Raw genomic sequence first — 17992 nt, forward strand, 5'->3', positions numbered from 1 at the left:
GATGTGACAGAGCAGTTTGATATGATGTGAACTGCTGTGGCAGCTTTTTTCTGTTCCCCTAAATGATTCTAAACGCAAACTCAGTAACATCATGCAGTGAGTGATGTTGCGGCTCTTCTGGGCTTAAGTGTGTTGGTTAATTCCTAACATGCAACTCACTTCTCAGTGAAGGTTTGGGGCTTCTTTCCACTCCATTCTGGAGGTAATGTCAAGCCACTCATGAATCTGTTTCCCTTTTTGATTTGAGCTGACTTGCTACTTCTACATCTGCAAGTCTGAGGTGAGTAAAGTCTGGGTCATATTGTAAAACAAGAAGTGGGCAAGAGGGGGTGGGGCAGGCTCTGCAAGGGGAGGAATGGGTGGGAATATTCCCGGCTCCTGGGTTGATGTTCGTCTCCCTTAAGCCATACCCCTGTGCAAGTATCAGAGTTACTGCAGCATCTTGACTGCTACACAACCTGCACACGCATTTCAGGCAGTGGTTTGGCAGGAGTTCTTAAACTACTGCACAGAGCAAATAAGAGCAGCTGTGGTTAGAAGGCTGACCTGAAGTTGCAGTTAGCTCTTAAGGGTGTGGTTGTGTCACATTTACAACTAATAGTCTCAAGGTATTAGGGATCTTCCAAATGTTCCAGCCCTGAGCCCCATGTGGGACCCTCTGACTACTGGCACAGCAGACATTAGCATCTTCCTAGGAGCTTTGATTCCAAACTCTACCATCCTCCTTAGATACAGCAGCATCCAGGAGAAGAGCAAAGAAATTGTGGTTGTTTTGTTTATTTGTTTTTAAAAACTCTTTTACCTTTTAATCTGTAAGTGTACAATGGTGTGCAGCTGAGATTGCAGTTGTTCAAAGGCAGACAAAATGAGACAGACAAAGGCTCATGTTACAGCTGAAAAAATACCTTGTCAAGCAGAACTGTTTAGTAACAGCAACCTCAACACAGATGTAGTGCATCTGATGTTAATGTGCAGTGCAAAATCTTACGATTGTGTGCCTTCTTAGAAAAACTGATGAATGGGGATTAACTGAGTCAAATCAACACTGATAAAGTTCTGTCTCGTCAATGTTATTCTACAAAGCAATCTCAGCTGAAGTTTTATTGTTTATACAGTTAACACTGCAAATTTCACATTAAGCTTTTAAGTTAGAAAATGAACACAACGGAAGATACCTGTGGTTTTGAAGTCTGTAGTGAAACATTAAGATTACAGAAAGAGAGAATGAAGATTTTTTTTTGAAACTTCTGCTGGGAAGCGCTCAAATACATAAAACTCACTTTTGTTGACCGCTTTATAAAATCTGCAGCAGTTTCCACAACTACTTTGTAACCACAATATCTTGAAAATCAAATCTTTTCCTTCCTGGGGAAGGGAGATACATTACAAGCACTGGCTCTTGGGTGAAAGAGGCTGTCATACTGAATTGTGCAAAACTTCTCTGAGCAGAACTTGGGTAACTCCATAGTAGGTTTTCAGCTCTACAGCAAACAATTCCCCTGACTGCAATTAAGTGCAATTAGATATAGCTATCAGACTCAACTCTGTTACAAGCTTTTAAATCAAAACAGAAAACAGCACTTAATCTTTTATCTATGCTAACACTTGGAATGAAATGAATTTGCTCAATTTAATAAAGGTATCTACTAACAGACATCATTTACTACAATAACTTTTAAATACACTTCTTTGGTTGATACCTACTTAGCCTCTATGTTAGAGAGCTTTCACAAACATACCAAACCCCTGCTAGGATCTTCCCAGCAGACAAAATTAACAAGCTATCGTTGATAGCAATTTACACATTTGCATAGTTAAACACTTAAATAACCGGATCCATAATTATAAACACAGTCAAGGCCTTTCAGATTCTTGGAATTGACTTGATCTGTAAAGCAAGCCTATCTGAGGGTAAGGGGTGGAAATGGAATCACAGCTTATTTGAGAGGTTTCCTGCTATCCAACACTTAAAAGTTTGGAACCCTTCAATTTCTGATTGATTCTCACATATTCTAAAATGACACTTAAGTTCATGTCAGTCTTCCCGAAGATAAGGATCCTCACCTGCATCTGTACTTCCTAAAATACCCTGAGGCAATGAAGATTCCTCTCCTTGAGCTTTTAGGAGCTCCTCTGTTTGAGCTTCAGCTAACTTGGTCTCTGCCTTCTGAGACAGCTGCCGCACTTCTTGCACCTGTGATTTGATTAGCTGAATGTGGCTACGAGCTGTCACCGAGGCTTGATCTGCACCTGAAAAGTAGTCATTTAAATTTATAGGGTTAAAAGCAAACCTTCAATTAAGGAAGGAAATGTCTGTAATTATCACCTGCTTTGCTAAGTGTTTTGATGGTTCTTGGGCTATATTAATGCTAAACGCATTTACTGTTGATTTACCTTAAACAATATGCCTACATGAAGATTTGTGTGCCCTCCTAATTCTTCCCACCCAGCCAGGTTTCAACCAGGATCCAATCAGACTGATCAACTTGTGCTGCCGGGCTTGAAAACGAAGCCCTGCCCACTCATTGCCACAGGCACTTTTGGATCTTGTGCAGTAGTCGAACCTACATCATCTGAGACACTGCTGAATGCAGAAACTCTATGCTCCTACAGATTCTACGTCTTTTTCAACAGTTTCATCAGGAAATTGCACCTACACAGGTAGGCTGTGCCCCTATGTATTTACTGTTTTCCTCCTCTTCTTTCTCTGCCCCAGTATTTTCTCCGATCTGCCCTAAGTCAGTCCATAAATCAACCCCAGAGCTATCATGTCTCTGCACACTTTGTGAAAGCATTTATGTAGGGAGAAAACAAAATTTGTATCACCGAGTGAAAGGTAAATATTCTCACTCTTTAGTAAAAGAGAATCCAGCTAGGGGCATCAGCTAGGCTCTAGGCATTGTTATTTTAATGGGACCCAGAACCACATTTGAACACTGCATTTGAAAATAACACTTTGTCAAGTATTTTCTGGCATGGCTCCTATCAATATAAACAGTATATGAAGTTTCCAGCCCTAGTCCTAGTCCTAGGACATTTGTACTAGAGCTGTAGCCAATAAAATAAGTTCTTAGCACTGCTAAAAAACAGCACTAATTCTGAATTGGTACATTACTGGAATTTATATTCCGTCTTTCCCAACTCCATTCTCATAAAATAAATACTGCCTAAATGCTAAGTGAAAGATTCTCAGTATTTCTGCTTGAGCATACCTGATTGATAAGCAGCTTCTGCTGCCATCTCTGAAAGACGTAATGCTGTCATCCAGCTGGATTCTAGCCTTAGGTATTCTTGCTGTTTTGTAGTCATCTAGGAGTAAAATGATTTTTCAATTTGATATGAGAATATCTGAATGCTGTTCCAAACAGTACCTCTGTGAAAAGGTGAGCAAGAGATACTACAGCTGTCTGAGAAAAGCTGAAGAGGCAAATTGCTGACTGTGATACAAGTTGCAGCTAGATAAGTTCCTTAAAGGACAACCTTGTAGTTTGTTTAGAAAATGGGAAGGGTCTGTGTCTTTGTATGGAACAAATAAGGCATGTGCCAGGAGACTTTGTATGGAATAGTTAAGGGAGGTTTCACCAGACATTGTGTTTGAACAGATAAGGTTCCAGGACTCTTTGTATTGAATATGCATGTCCCTCCAGGAAGACCTCTGAACGTATATCAACTGAAAGCCTTTTTGTGCAACGTATAGGAGGGATAGTATCTGCCACACATCCAGTGCTGTTAGTAAAGAATTCCTACTTTCTAACACTCCAACTTAAGACTTAGAGAGTTTCCTGATTGACTGCTTTACGGTAACAACTGAAGGGAGATGAAGGCTTACATCAACTCTGGCTCCTATTACCACCTGCCAGACTGCATCCACTTCATCTGAGTTCATCTTCCCAAGAAGATTTGTGTATTGCTTGTAGAGAGACACCAACGTATAAACTGCCTGTAAAGGGATCGTTTCGCACAGTTACATGACAATCTATAGATGTTGGCTCACTGTTAGCTGGTGTTAATGAGTCATAGAAAGCAAAAGAACTAACCTGTCTGTATTTAATCTCCAGTATATGCAGTGGGTAACAAAATCATTGAATACTTCCCAAGATACTTTGCTCTTAAGTTTGCTGTTAAACATGTTGAAAAAAGGAAGGAGTATACTCTGACTCGAGCACCAGAACTTTGATGCTTCAAGATTTCACATCATTATGGGCTTCTCAGGATTCAGAGCATGCAACCACTCTGATTTCCTACTCTGAAATCCCACTGCTTCCTACCTATGCTAGAACAGTTCCTTGCAGTACCATAGAAATATATTTGTACTGCAAAGGAAAAACAGAAATATGTAAAAGTACATTAGCCCATGGAAATTTTGGAGATACTGATACAATTTGCTGTCTGCCTACCACAGAGCCACAGTACTATCCTTCATATACTTGCCATAGCAATGAGGCAATAATACTTGTCAAATTGATAAGGAAGGACTGCAAATACTCCATTCAAATTAGCACTTCTTTCTAAAATTAAAATTGTATCTTCTTGTTTCAAGTTTAAATATAGCTTATTCCATTCTTCTGATGAAACTCAAATTTATGGACTTAGAAATAGGCACAGAAAGTAAATAAAAATATAGGGCAGCATATCCTACATACTCACTTTGAAGAAATCTGATAGCTGCCCTTCAGTTCTGCTCTGAGTAACTGGTCTGAGTTCCTTCAGCCCCAGTTCTGAAATAAAAGTCCCTTCAACTTAAGTTCAAGATCAGAGGAAAGCTCTAACAAACCTAAAAATAACTTCAACATTTAGTGTAGTAAGGTAATAGTGAGCCCTACTCCATAATTTCCCAGGGACCCGAAGCAAAGTGCATAATCTCTCATCTTACCTTTGTATACTCTGTCAGTGCTTCAATCAGTGCATATGTTGTTTGAGAGAGGAGGGTGGAAGTACTGTCTGTTACCAAAGAAACGGCTCTTTTAATCAAGGCGTCGTTACTGAGAGAAGCTGAGTTCTGTTTCTGAAATGCAACAAGTTTGCATTATCGTTACACTGACTTCCATTTATACATTATTGGTAACTAATAATGATAAGAAAAAGCACCACTGCTAATCACAAGGCTGGACAGCCTAGAGCAAAAGGCTAGTGCGAATTTCTTTGTAAAACAAGGCCAATTTTTTTTCCCTGCAATTTGTTACTGAAGGTAAACACTATCTTTCTCATTTCTTTAGCAACTGCATGGCATCAACACCTGTGATCCCAAAGGCAGAATCAAGACGGCACAAAGGAAAGCGTAAGTACCAGCCTATAAAATGCTAAGCACGGGTTTTTGAGTATCTGGAACATATAAGGAAGGCTTTCAAGCACACAGGGCTGCACATCCATCACCGGAGCTCCCTTACCTCCACGACTGGGACAGCACACAGTGCAGCTCCCAGCCCTGCGCCCACCGCACCGTGCCACCACCGGGCTCCACCGGGAAGGCAGCGCCTGCTGCTGCTGGTCAGCGCAGGGAGGCCGTGCCTGGAGTGCGAGAAACAGAGTGAGCAATTATAGCAAAAAAACAGCAAAAACAGCGATAACAGAGCAGGGATCATCTGCAGCAGCTGGGGTACGTGACCCAGAACGCTGCTGTCATCACAGCCAGTGAGCACACCGGTTATCGTCACGATGCTGAGGTGTGAAGGCAAGAAACAACAGCTGGGCACAGCGACTGGAAAGCTGAGGGCACGCATTTTGTCTCACCTGGTGCCAGCGCATCGCTAACACTGCATAACGCTGACAGTCAAGGTCTAAAGCGTGTTTAAAAGCGGAATTATTTCCCTTTATTTTCTGAAAATAACCGGTTGGTTTTTCTCCCACGCTGCATACTCCTAACCCAGGTGGGCACCGCCGCCCCAGCCCGGCCGCCCGTAACCGCGGTACCTCAGGAGAGACCGCCAACCCCGCAGCCAGAAGGACCACGCCGCCATCTTGGGAGTGGGCGGTACGCCGGAAGTGGCGTCACGCAGGGGGTGGTGGGCCGGAACGGCGCGTGCGCGCAGGGCGGGCACGTGGGAGGGGGCGAGGCGCGATCGTTCGGTAACGGTTGCTGCGTGGCGACCAACGGTCCTCGGCACCGCGCGGGAACGTTCCCGCCGCGCTCAGCCCTCAGGCTCGCGGCTCGCACACGCTCGGCTCCCTCCCGCTCTGGTCCATTTCATCTTTACTTTTCCAGAGTATGTGGTACTGCTTTGTTTCTGGGTAGATCTATAGCTGTGGTAATCCTCGGTGTTTCCATTTAAGGTTTCCTATGCAGTCACACGTGGAAGGTCTAATAAGATCAAATAATTCTGCGTGCACTGCGTATACCAGAAATTCCTATCTGTTCTCTGTGAGACTCAGCTGACATATAGTCCAGTTTTAGCAAGGCAGGGCTGTAGCTCTGCCATGTCCTAATGCTTCCCCTATATTTTCAGTATTTACTGAAAATCACTGAGCTTGAGAATGCCAAATGACAGCACTGTAGATAAGTAGTTTTGCTGCTCTCCCTGAGTGTACCTCATAGAACCGTAGGAAGCCTTGCGCAGGATTGCTGCATCCCTCCCTTCCTTTCCTCTGGGTCCCTGGGGTGGGGAGGGAATCCCTGGGCAAAGCTGCTGGGAAGGCAATGCCTGGGAGGCAACAGAACTGGAAAGAGCCACACAGAATGGTGCTTTCATGTAGACAGTATTTCTTTTAATCTTTCTTTTTTACATAAGAAAATAAGATTATGATGAGGTGGTAATGGAACAAAATGCTTGCAGAGTTGGTGCAGGAGGAAGGGGCTGCCATCCTGTGCGCTGAGCAGATGTGTGGGACAAGCTGTGTGGTGGAGCCAGGTACTTCTGGCCAGCCCAGGACTGCAGGAGCACCAAACAAGTTGTCATTTAAGCACCAAGAAATATGTCGTCCAGCCAGCCAGCAGCAGCGCTCCCACCAGCACGGTGTAGCTGAACAGCACAAATGCCAGCAGCTCCCGCAGCACCTTGAGGAAGTGGATGACAAAGGAATCCGGCATCGTTCCCCGCAGCACTGTGGTGCAGGTAGGGTGTCTGGGGATGGCTGCAGCCGTGCTCCTCCCCACTCTGTACAGAGGAAAACCAGAAGGATAGAATGAGTCTTTCCCAGCAGGATGGTGGAGCTTTAAGGAGAAGTGGTAGTGTTCAGGAGAGTTAAAGGCCGCCCATCCTTCTAAGAAAGTTGTTCATTACTGAAGTGTCACACTGGACTTGTGCAAGCTTGTTTGGGTTTTTGCAGGGTTACCAAGCTGTGTAGTGTTGGCAAGGAGTTAAGAATCTGATCAAAGTCTCTAAATCAGGACTGGTTTCTAAGCAAATTAAAATATAGATGCACGTATGGTGTACTCTGTTGTGCAGGCACAGAGCAGTGGCCCCTGTTCAGCTAGATCCCAGTATCCTTCCCCCGTGTCAGTGGCTGTGCATCCAGTAAGCTTCACATGCCAAGCATTCACTGATGACTTATTACCAACACTGTGTTCTGATCAAAGTGGTCAATGCCTTCAAGGAAGCCACCATTAATATTTAATGATATAATTGCGTCTTAATGGAGACACTGGCACAAACAGAGCCTTTTGTTTAAGAGAGAAGAAAACTGGGGCTTAAATGCAACTTCACACAGGCAAATATTTCTATCCATCTCAGCTTAAAAATAACCTTCAAATGGGAGACATAGGGTAAGACGTTACAGAATTCGTCTTCTATCTGTACTTTAAAGTTATATTACGTGCTGATTTAGAAGTTGCTTGTTCGTTACTTTAATATAAAATCTGAACATTTCATGAAAGTTGTTGACTCCTTAGATTTAATGCTGTGAAAACCTGTCTAAAAAATTCTCCTGTCTCGCTGAGTCACATGTTATTTTGGTCAGAGCCGTGCCTGATCTAAGGTATCCACACTCTTGGTCAAGCAAATAAATGGAATATAGAACCAGATTTCAGATAAAGCTAAAGTAACGACGATTCTCGTTGTCTTAACAGTCTATAGCCAGCAAAAGCAAATTGAATTCCTGTCCTGCCAATCTGGTATATATTTTTAAGAAGTACTTGCGATGAAAAATCCACATTTTGATTAAAATTAAGTCACTCTTTTGGTTTTACTGAAGATTATCAGGTGTTTCCTTTTAATCTCAGGTGTATGCATATTACAGGAATGCTTACATTTTAAAACCAGCTGTGGTTTCCTAGTTGTTCAAAGTTTCCTATTTATAGGCTTTACGTGACTTTTAATTGTCTAAAGAAATACTGACAAAGACATGAACTGCTTACCCAGATAGATGATGGGATCTGCTTCGACAAGTTCCTATTTCTCTCTGGTTTTGTTGTGCCGCTGTCGCTTGAATTTCTGGCTTCTGGTTTGTGCTGTAGTTTGATCCCCTTCTGATCTGCTCATCGAAGAGCCAGGAGTAATGAGGTTGTATTTGCAGCCCACACGAGGACTAATGCACTAGGTGTGGTCAGGACCAATTATTATATGACAGAGCGCCTTTGCGGCACAGCAGCACGGAGCTCTCCGAGTAGCCCCCCTTCCCCAGAGAGCCTTTGTCGACAGCTTTTTGTGAGTTGAAGCACCACGGCTTTCCCAGTGTTACCAGTCAGACCCTCCATTTGTTTATATGCCTTTTTTTTTCTTTTTTTTTTTCCTGTAATGAAGTATTATGTCATCTAATGCCTTTTATGCTGCAGCTCGGATATCTGGAAGGCTCCTGTTCTCTGATGGCCCAGTGCTTGTGGGGCGCTGCAGGAGCAGGATGCTTGCATGTAGCTGGGGGTTGCCCAAGGTCAGCAACGCAGGTTAGAACTGTGCACACTGAACTGCACTGTGTTATCTAAAGAAAGTGAATGCTGAAAACCGTATGACCTATATGTGATCACTGTCTCACAGCCTTATCTTCACCCTTGCACACACAAAAAGCCCTCCCTGCCTTTGAGAGCAAGATCTACAACTTATTTGTGGTAAGGGGGGGGAGAGGGGGGTAAAATGTAGATTTATTTTTAGCAAAGCTGCTTTTTGATAATGCTGTATGAAATGTGAAAGTCTTTTCGAGTGGAGGTTGGGTAATGTTTTCTTTTTTTGCTTGTAAACCAGACAAATGCAGACAGCAGAGAGAAGGAAGGGTATGTACTGCAAATCAAATCTCTTACCTACAAAGATATTATGATGTAGAAAATGGCCCCTTAATTTAATTAAGCTCTCTTGTTATCAAATTATTACCCGCATGGTCAGCAAGGCCTTGGATAGAAGCAGGACATAATCAAGCTGCTCAGGAAGCCTGTTAAGTAGTAATTGCTCCTCCAGAGAATCGATCAACGTCAGGATGGCTTCTTGTTGTTGAATAGTTGCAGGAAGAGACTCTGTCTAGTTTGTGTAGCCACGTGGCTCTTGCCTGTTGGTGGGGCAGGCAACAGCCTGCAAATAATATGCCTAGTGTGGTTGGTAAGTTAAAGTTTACCAAGTATTTGGCATAAAGTTTTTTTTTTTTTAAATGTAAGTAGATTTTGCTTTTAGTGTTGCTAATGCATTTACGAGTCCAAGTGAAAAGGTAAACAAGCTGTTGAATTTGTGCTTTGTGTTCTTTTATTCACTTGTGTTGGATCACAAAGCAGCCTGAGCAGTGCTAGTCATAGCCGTGTGATTAATTTTTGACTGAAATGAGGAAAAAATGTTTTTTTTTTTTTTGCAACACATTACACATCATGCAGGATAACAGAGCAGAAATGTTTGCTAAGAGAGTGATTTAATGTGGGTTTTTTTATAACTGTGTAATAATGAAATTCAGTGTGAAACAGAGTCCTCAGTGTTTGCTGTGGAGAGTGTGAGTACAGCATCAGCAACCAAAGGGAAGGGCAGTCAGCAGGGCCTGCTCTGCCTTCCCAGCCACCAACCATAGCAAAGCACACTCCTGGAGCCAGAAGCTGCCGCTTGTGTACGTTGGCTCAGCAGCCCCAGCCCCCGAGACCGTGGAAAATTCCGTTGTATAATTTCGGGCTCTGCAACAGCAAGTACCACAATTTATAAACTGAACACAGGAAAACAAAAAAGGTGTCTGTTTTAAACCTGCTGCTTACTGGTTTACAGCTATTTTTGGTCTGTGTCCCATGTGAGAAGTGCCTGTGTATGTGTATCGTCAAACATAAGCGCGTGGCACAATGATGTAATTGATACTCAGGAGTTGCTTTACAGCCAGGAGGGGTATACCTGGCACAAACAGTCCACCTCCCACTGAGCCCCTCCCAGAATGGCTGAAGTAAAAGACCAGCATTTCCCAAGCAACCTGGTTGTGTCCAGTCAGTGCTGCTGACGTGCATGTGCGTAGTTCAAGATTTAGCTGTTGCTGCCTGTGCAAGATGAAGTCCAGTGAATGTCTTGGCCAAGCAGTGTGCAAGGCAGTGGACTTGAATGTGGCCTAGAAGTAGCTAACCCTAAAAGACAGCACATTACAGGTCCCTCAGCATCGCCAACTACTTGAGGGGCACAGAGGATATGCAGCAGCTAAATAGTAGAGAACCTTCTTGAGCAGCTGGGTCCAAAAGGAGCCTGTTACCTAATGCTTTCTGTTTCATTTTGCTACTCTGTGAATTATGCGTCATTGCTTTTTTTGTCCTCAAACTGTACCTAAAGGTATGCAGCAAAAAAAGTCAATGCTTCCTCTTTACTGCAGTTATCTTTCCCTTGTACAATCAGTGTTCAAGGATGTGAGAAAACGCAGCTGCTGTGACCTGCAAGCCACAGAGGCTAGTGATATGAAATCAGGAAAAGATGAGGCACTGCTTTCTGAGCCTGTGAGGAAGAACAGAACTGAAAGAAAATTGGAAGTGGGTTGAGCAGAGCAAATTCCCCTGCCCCAGCACTTGACCGTTGATTCATACTGCAGGCAGATACATCTCTTTCTCCACTGTTTATTTCATGGTTAATGTCTTTCAGCACTGCTGGGCTACTACAAGTTCCACAAACAAACAGTGGGAATACAAGTGCAGAGAGGGAGGTGGGAAGCTGCATCATGGACTGGTGTCAGGAGCACGCCATTCTTCCAGGAGCATGATTCCTTCCTAGTCAAGAGCCCCAGCAGCAGGTGATGCACCTGCATCACACAGGGCTGCTCAGTTTCATTCTCTCTTGCCATAGATTCTAGAAAGGGGCAGGCTCTAATTTTTCCATCAAGGATTTGATCCAGGTTGTTCCATTGATCAGTTTTGTGGTGGCAATGACGTACTCTGTGCCTCCATCTTCCATTTGAGATAGAAATCTCAGTGCAGCTATTTCTGCATATGTCACACCTCCCAGGAAGAACACCAGCGTGACTCGGTTCTCACCGTGCTGACCTGCATACACAGAGAAAGACAGAGGTTGCCTTTCTTTTATTTTAATATCTCCTATCCATCAACTGTCACTCCAACTCAGACTGTCCTCAAAGTAAAGTAAATTTAGGAGCTGATTTAGAAGAGAAGCCTATTGGGCACAGTAGCAGACAGCAGATGCAGACTCCGCTGCCAGCTCTGCAGTCTCTTTATAAAATGTGCTTCTGTCTGGCCAGGCTTAGTATTAACAGTGATGCTGACCTTCTTTGTACTTACTTAAATCACAGTGCAATAGAAGGGTTTAATACACTGATGAAAAGTTAAACAATGTACAACCATATAGTACTTTCAATAGGCATGGTGCTGTTGGTTAATAGCAAGCTGAGCATGTGAGTGAGTGGAAGCTTTAAAAAGGCCAAAAAGCTATCGAAAACGAATAGATAAAGTAGAGTGAGGCAGGAAGAGGAGACAGATTCCTGGTCTCTCCCAGCCTTGCTTTCCATTTGCCTCATTCCAGACTGACAGATGCATGTGCCTTTAAGAAGTGTGAAAACAAACCAGAACTTACGCTTTTTCTGAAGGCCGGTCGGTAACTGCTGCCGCTCCTCAAAGTGGGGTCCTGGCAGCATTTTTAGTACCTCCTCTATGCTCCGCCACCCCGGCCTTGCCAGCAGCTGTGCCAGGCGCACGCTCAGCGGTGCATAGCCACTGTACACGTAGGAGATGTCGTTGGGGTTCTGCAAGGGAGAGCAGAGAGTGAGCAGCACGTGACTGCTACTTCATGCCTGGACAGCCGCACCATAAACGTGCAAGTTTTCCTTTTGCATACAATCCTGTGGCATTAGATATAGCTGGTCACTGCGGAAGCATCTGTTTACCTGCTCATTAACATCATCCATCCATAAGCGCAGGGTTTTTCGGATTGTTGGGTAGTTATTCCTACCACCTGTCTGCAGCTTCAGGAGCCCAGCCTTTTCTAAGTTGTTTAAGGTCAATATATGTTCATAGCCGTAAGTCTGTAACATGAAGAAGTTGTTTTTAATGCCATCCCAATAATCTATGAGCACAGTGTTTAAGATTTTTGCCTTTTACTTTCTTTTTTTTTTTAAATCTAAAAAATGTTCAAGGTCTCCCTAGTGCATATCCCATTTAGGGCATTTAAATCATGGCTGCAAAACACTTACTCATATAACTCTCTCTGTACATACATACTGTGTAACAGATTTAAGCACCTCCTGCATCATAGCTGCCAGCCCAACAAGCCTCAGCTTCTGCCTGTACACACCTGAAGTCATAATACTGCCTTTCTACAAGATGCATCTGTCTGTAATACACAAGCTGTAGAGTGGAGGCTTTGAGGTAGATTTTCTTAGAAATGTATCAATGCAAAAGTTACAGCCCAACCTGGAGAATCTCTCTTTTGTAATGGTCCAGAACTTTCTGCTTCAGTCCATTATTGCATACAGATTGCAAGCAAACGAGACGTAGGATCTTGATTAATGAATGTTTTTGAGCAATGCAGTCTTCAATATAGTTGTTAACCTATTAAAACAAAACAAAATATAAGCTGTTAGTCAAAGCCCTGTTAAAAGCACCTAGCAGACCTGGAAAGGAAGATCTAGTTTTGACTAGTGTCTGCAGAAAGGCAAGAGAGGAAATGCAGCTGCTCTCCGGGCAGCTCAGAACCACCTGTATATCAGTGATCAGCACTGATTCTACTGAGCATCTTCCTCCCAGCACACAGTGCCCAAAGAGCTCCAACTGAGCACCTGCACTGCGGGCAGAGGGAGGGAAGCAGAGCCTGGCAGAGCACACAGTGCAGGAGTGTCTCTAAGTAGGACCAGTGATATGCATCACTTGGAATAGCCTGCTGCAAACACACAAGGATACACACATGGATGGAGCCAGACATTATCCAGATCAAATGTTTTCTCTCTCAAAAACAGCAACAAAAAAGGAACAAAGAAAAATATATAGTTTTTTTTAAAGAGTTACTAGCTGTCATCATCTACTTACCTTATCCGTGTCTATTCCAGACATGAACTCCTGTTCTACTGTTAAATTATCAAAAAAATCTTCAGATGCTGTAGGAAAAGAATAAAAACCAATGCAATAGCAACTGACAGCTAATTTTCTACATTTAACATTAGCAGAGGTGCACTGACTGGAAAAAACACAATTTTTGTCAAATAAGTGTGTCTTACATCTTACTACACTCCAGTTAGAATGTTCAACAAATGAATACTCACTGGTGATGTCTTTGATGAGTTCTGCAATGGAGGTGTGGTTTGCCAGAGAACTCCTTGCTGCCTGCATGTGTGGCAGCTGAGAGACAAACTGCTTAATCTCTCCGACAGTTTTTGCATGGTGTCTTTCCTAAAGAAACAAATCCATCACGAGGGTTAGGTGTTGTTCAGATCAATTAGCCACCCACTAACTGGACCAGTCTATTATGGAACACAGTGCAAGAGCAGATACTGTTAGACATGTACAGTATTTTGTCAGAAAAGTTGCAATTTACACTAAAATCACAGCATTACCTGTAACAGTGCTTTGATAGAAGAGGCAAGTCATAATACAACAGGAACAGGGGCTGTTTTTTTCTATCATACCAATGCTGCCAATCACCTTTCTCAGACCAGCTGTCACTATCTGTTCCTCAGGTTCCCTTCCAGTAAAAACTACCTTATTTTGTGCAGACAGGTTTCTTTACTAGCCGCCAGCAGACAGGGAGCTCTAGGCAAATGCAGTCAGAGATGGGGGACATTTTCCCACAAGGAGAAGCTGGCCTTTCATTGTGCCTGGCTGTAACAGTGTCCTAGGTTTGGGGCAGTGGTCAGATGAAACACAATGCAGACTCCAGCTCTCAGAGCAGCCCTGAGGTCTGTATTTCATGTGGGCTACATGCCTCTTGCTGCAACTTAGAATATAAATAAATCGACATGTAAGTGGGCAAGTGCAGGCATGAGAGTGATAATGAGAAGCCTGCAATTTAAGAAGTCTTCTCCTGCCAATACAGTGCTGTTTCATTATCACCTATTACCTCTAACAATTTTTTTTCCTCTTGTTAAAATAAATAAGTAAATTAAAAGGCACTAGTACAAATAATCCATCTTTAGCACCATCAGCACTTAATATTGCAGTAACAGACATCTTCTAGGACGTGAGGCTAAGCACATACTACTTCAGTTAAGGTACCACTACCTCTTCTTAAATGTGGCAGAAATGAAGAAGCAAAGTCAAAATACCAGTGTTCTCTGGCTGGGGATTAGTCCTGGCAGCAGCTCAAGCTGCCAGTCACAGCCCTGCTTAGCACAGACCGTGTCTGTATCTGATGTCAGGAACGCCCGAGGGATGCATCGTTGGATACAGGCCTCACCTCAAAGGCTGCTGAGATGATCTTGGCCTTCTTGCTCAGCACTGACCCCACAGCATTGAAGTTCTTGTCTCGGATTTCAGCATACAGCTCCTCAGCTGAGTTCAGCTGGAGTTTCTTGGGCTCTGTGGGGAGATCTTTGCCACCCTCGCCTTGCTTCTTCGGGGCAAACTTCTCAGGAGGGAGTTTCACATACGCTATCAAATGCAGAGAAATAACTCTGATAAGGACTTCACCAGTGTAAGTTAACAAAGCATGGTGTGAAACCTGTATCCTGAGCTGAGAAGAGTTCTTGTCAGCAAAGCTATTCTAAATGCCAAAACTACTTAATATGTACGTGTTAATTAAAAGAGAGCCTCTTGGTACTCACGTGGGGACCCAGAGACATATACATTTATCAAAAGCCAGCACTAGGTACCCTGCTTCCAAAGAGGCTTGGAGTCAACCTTCCAGCTAGTCATCAGACCAGCATAAAACCTGCAAATGCCTTTGGAGTTATTCTGCCTACTGCCCAAAGAGAAGGGCAACACCTTGACCAACCTTTCACAGACTACTTCCTTTTCCCTCAGTATGCATTGAGGGAGCCACCCAGGCTGGATGGTGAAGGCATGCACTACAATTTCGGTTGACCAGAGGCGCCTTGACCTGCAGTACTCACTATTCTGAATTCCATAGATTTCATCAATCAGCCCTTCGTATGTCAGCTGCGTGGCTAACGGTGTCAGCAGATCAACATTGCGGTCCAGCAACAAGAGGGTATCAAAGACTGGAAATATTGAGTTCTGGCTTCCAGGGAACTCGCGCTTCATTCTGATCATCATGTTAGCCACGTGCTGAAAGGAAAACACACTGGTCTGTCAAGCCACAGCAGATGGATTTGACTTCTAGACTGTATAGGTATGTGCAAATATAGGGGCACAATCCTGTATAAAGGAAGAGAACAAGAGGTACAAACTGGCTGTCAGGTGGGGGCAGGACAAGACAAGAAAATCAGAGCCTTTTGCTGCTACTCTCTGCAGCTTAGCAGGGCAGCAACTGTGGCCAAAGCACTGGCTTCCTCTCAAGCTGCTCCCTCATTACAAAAGGTACCAATTAAACTATAGGTTAATCAGAGAGGAGAAAAAAAAAAAGTGTGGCAGTGAAAGGGAGAGAAGACACTGCATGAGCAGTAGACTGTACATTTCCAGCTTTATTCAGCCCTTCTGATAACGGAGTGGCTAAGTGTTAAACTCCATAGGAGGAACTGCTGAAAGCACAAAAAAAGCACACTGAAGAGCAAAACCTAAAATCAGATAACCCTTCCTGACAGGAAGCCTTACGAAAAAGCAGTAATTATCCTCTTGACCAGAGATAACGACAACCTGGCGGCTGTGATCCCAAAATTCCAATATTACAAGAATACATGTCTGGATTCAAAAACAAACTCCATAGGTAGCATTTAACCAAACTCTCGTTCCAAAGGATGAGATGTATTAAGCAGCAGCGTTCACCTTACCCGGGCACATTCGCCCTTCCCAAAAATCTGGGGGATGGTTCCATAGAGAGCCTGCAGAGTCATCAGCCCCTTTGCTGCGTGGTACAGACTTGTCTGGTCACTCTCCAAGTAACATTCCTAAACAACAAGGAGGATTCTTGATGGAAGGCATCCACCCGACACAGCCGCTTCCGCAGCAGCACACCGTCCATGCAAACGGATCAGAAGAGACACAGGCCAGGGAAAAAATTTAAAGGCCCTTGGCAAATACAGACCTTATCTATGCTGTTAAGTAAATCACTTGATACCAATCACTGTGAAATGTGCTACTCCTGGTTTGACAGAAAGAAGAGAGCCAGACTAGAACTGCAGTGAGCCTCTACCAAGGCCAATCTGAGAACACAGTAGCTCAGCACAGTATTTGAGAAGCAGCTGCTGGCTCTTCTGGCTATGCTTAATAAAGCCAAGACAGCAAAGAATATCTCTTGAAAGTTTCTGTCCCAGGGTACAGTGTTCTTAGAAAACACACATAATTTGTAACGCACAGCACTGCACACAGCGTTTCTGCTGCATGTTGACATGAACTGTGCTGGTTCTTTGTTAATGACTGATCATTTGAAGCCTTGTGAATGAATTTTGTGAAAATAGCACTGGTGGTTAATAGCTAGAGGGATGGGATGCAGTTTGGTGTAGCGAGTGTTCCTGCACTGTTTAGTAAGACAGCAAATGGAAGAGTTCGGGCTCAGCTCAGCTCTCAGAATTAGGATGCATTTGCTCTGCAGGGCCTTTTGCTGTTTGAGGGCCTCTGAACCTGACTCCAAGAGCCAGCACAAAGCGGCTGCCTTAAAGCTGAGCTGAGCTCTAACCTTGAAGGCGCTCTCAGACTCCATGGACAGCAGGTCCCCATCGAAGGGTATCAAGTCCAGGCTATACTGCTCCCGGTGGATGAAGGACCCCAGCACGCCCTGCTCCTTCAGCCACTGCTCGCACAGCAGGCTGCAGCGCGGCACGAAGAGGATGTGGAAATCCCTCTGGGGAGAACGGCCTCTGTCCTCCCTGGAAGAATCACGGCAGGGGCACAGCAAACAGTCACAACATCACTCGGCGGCGCAGCCAGCCGGCACAGTGCGGGCTGAGGGCACTGAGCTCACGAAACCTGCATTCATAACCTTCTGTTCCCGAGTATTTGAAATGTTTGTTACCCGGCCTTTCGGACGCTCAGCTGCCGCTCTGGGCGCGGGGCAGGGTGAGGGCATCCCGCGGCCGTACCTGCGCACGTTGTCCGTGATGATGTCCATCAGCTCCAGCCTGGGCCTCACGAAGAAGATGATGTTTCTGACGTCAGCCTGGGGCAGGCGGCCCGGCTTCAGGGTGAACATCTTCTCCACCTCATGCTCCTGCCGGGAGACGAAGCGTCAGCCGCAGTCGCCGCCGCCGCCTCCCTTTCGGAAGCCACTCGTGATTAAAAGAAAGACGCTCACCTTGAGCAGCGAGTATTGCGCGATCAGCCCGAACGGCCCAGTCAAGTACTCGTCCCACACGATGGCCTGCGGAGGGACAGAGAGGCGCTGGGCCGCGCCCTGCCGGCTCGGCTCCCCTCCCCACCGCCGCGCCCCGCACCTTGGAGCCCGCGCACTTATCGAGGAACTCGCGCAGCTCCCTGCGCCCCGCCTCGCGCAGAGCCGTCAGGTTCACGCGCCCCGAGCTCAGGTGAGCCGCCATCGCTCCCGCCCGGCGGCGGCGGTCAGCTGACGCGTCACGTGACAGCCGAGGCGGTGCCGGGCCCCGCAGGAACTGTTCGACCGCACAGCGCCCCCTGGTG

General features: G+C 44.9%; 3 protein-coding genes across 5 annotated transcripts; all 3 read right to left on the reverse strand.

The window, feature by feature from the left end:
- Nucleotides 1–882: 882 nt before the first annotated feature.
- Nucleotides 883–6019, reverse strand: DIABLO (diablo IAP-binding mitochondrial protein). 2 transcript variants are annotated; one of them, XM_010720140.4, is made up of 6 exons: nucleotides 5911–6019; nucleotides 5388–5508; nucleotides 4874–5005; nucleotides 3830–3940; nucleotides 3213–3309; nucleotides 883–2250 (listed from the first exon to the last, which is right to left on the reverse strand). In XM_010720140.4, the coding sequence occupies exons 1-6, from the start codon at nucleotides 5955–5957 to the stop codon at nucleotides 2036–2038; spliced, it is 723 nt and encodes a 240-aa protein (XP_010718442.2). In that variant the 5' UTR covers nucleotides 5958–6019; the 3' UTR covers nucleotides 883–2035. The 2 variants fall into 2 exon arrangements, with proteins under 2 accessions (XP_010718442.2, XP_085094670.1); XM_085238544.1 differs by lacking the exon at nucleotides 3830–3940.
- A 662-nt stretch (nucleotides 6020–6681) lies between these two features.
- Nucleotides 6682–9479, reverse strand: LOC146543173 (uncharacterized). The gene is made up of 2 exons (XM_085238549.1): nucleotides 8291–9479; nucleotides 6682–7091 (listed from the first exon to the last, which is right to left on the reverse strand). The coding sequence occupies exon 2, from the start codon at nucleotides 7022–7024 to the stop codon at nucleotides 6890–6892; it is 135 nt and encodes a 44-aa protein (XP_085094675.1). The 5' UTR covers nucleotides 7025–7091; nucleotides 8291–9479; the 3' UTR covers nucleotides 6682–6889.
- A 263-nt stretch (nucleotides 9480–9742) lies between these two features.
- Nucleotides 9743–17949, reverse strand: VPS33A (VPS33A core subunit of CORVET and HOPS complexes). Of its 2 annotated transcripts, none has more exons than XM_019621045.2 (13): nucleotides 17791–17949; nucleotides 17652–17717; nucleotides 17440–17567; nucleotides 17037–17226; nucleotides 16192–16308; nucleotides 15355–15529; nucleotides 14700–14893; nucleotides 13570–13696; nucleotides 13337–13404; nucleotides 12725–12862; nucleotides 12199–12336; nucleotides 11889–12057; nucleotides 9743–10012 (listed from the first exon to the last, which is right to left on the reverse strand). In XM_019621045.2, the coding sequence occupies exons 1-13, from the start codon at nucleotides 17890–17892 to the stop codon at nucleotides 9873–9875; spliced, it is 1752 nt and encodes a 583-aa protein (XP_019476590.2). In that variant the 5' UTR covers nucleotides 17893–17949; the 3' UTR covers nucleotides 9743–9872. The 2 variants fall into 2 exon arrangements, with proteins under 2 accessions (XP_019476590.2, XP_010718443.2); XM_010720141.4 differs by lacking the exon at nucleotides 9743–10012 and adding an exon at nucleotides 10906–11344 and having other exon boundaries at nucleotides 17791–17948.
- Between the last annotated feature and the right edge of the window lie 43 nt (nucleotides 17950–17992).

This window comes from Meleagris gallopavo, chromosome 17 (genome assembly GCF_905368555.1).
Source record: "Meleagris gallopavo chromosome 17, MGAL_WU_HG_1.1, whole genome shotgun sequence".
In the NCBI taxonomy this organism is placed as follows: Eukaryota; Metazoa; Chordata; class Aves; order Galliformes; family Phasianidae; genus Meleagris; species Meleagris gallopavo.

Coding starts and splice junctions, on each gene's coding strand:
- DIABLO (XM_010720140.4), bottom strand. CDS start 5,957: ATGGCGGCGTGGTCCTTCTGGCTGCGGGGTTGGCGGTCTCTCCTGAG. Junction 5,509..5,910: donor GGTTGGCGGTCTCTCCTGAG/GTACCGCGGTTA, acceptor CTCGCACTCCAG/GCACGGCCTCCCTGCGCTGA. Junction 3,941..4,873: donor CACTGACAGAGTATACAAAG/GTAAGATGAGAG, acceptor ATCCCTTTACAG/GCAGTTTATACGTTGGTGTC.
- LOC146543173 (XM_085238549.1), bottom strand. CDS start 7,024: ATGCCGGATTCCTTTGTCATCCACTTCCTCAAGGTGCTGCGGGAGCTG.
- VPS33A (XM_010720141.4), bottom strand. CDS start 17,892: ATGGCGGCTCACCTGAGCTCGGGGCGCGTGAACCTGACGGCTCTGCGC. Junction 15,530..16,191: donor GGAAGGGCGAATGTGCCCGG/GTAAGGTGAACG, acceptor TTTTCCTTTCAG/CACGTGGCTAACATGATGAT. Junction 12,863..13,336: donor CTGGAATAGACACGGATAAG/GTAAGTAGATGA, acceptor TTGTTTTAATAG/GTTAACAACTATATTGAAGA.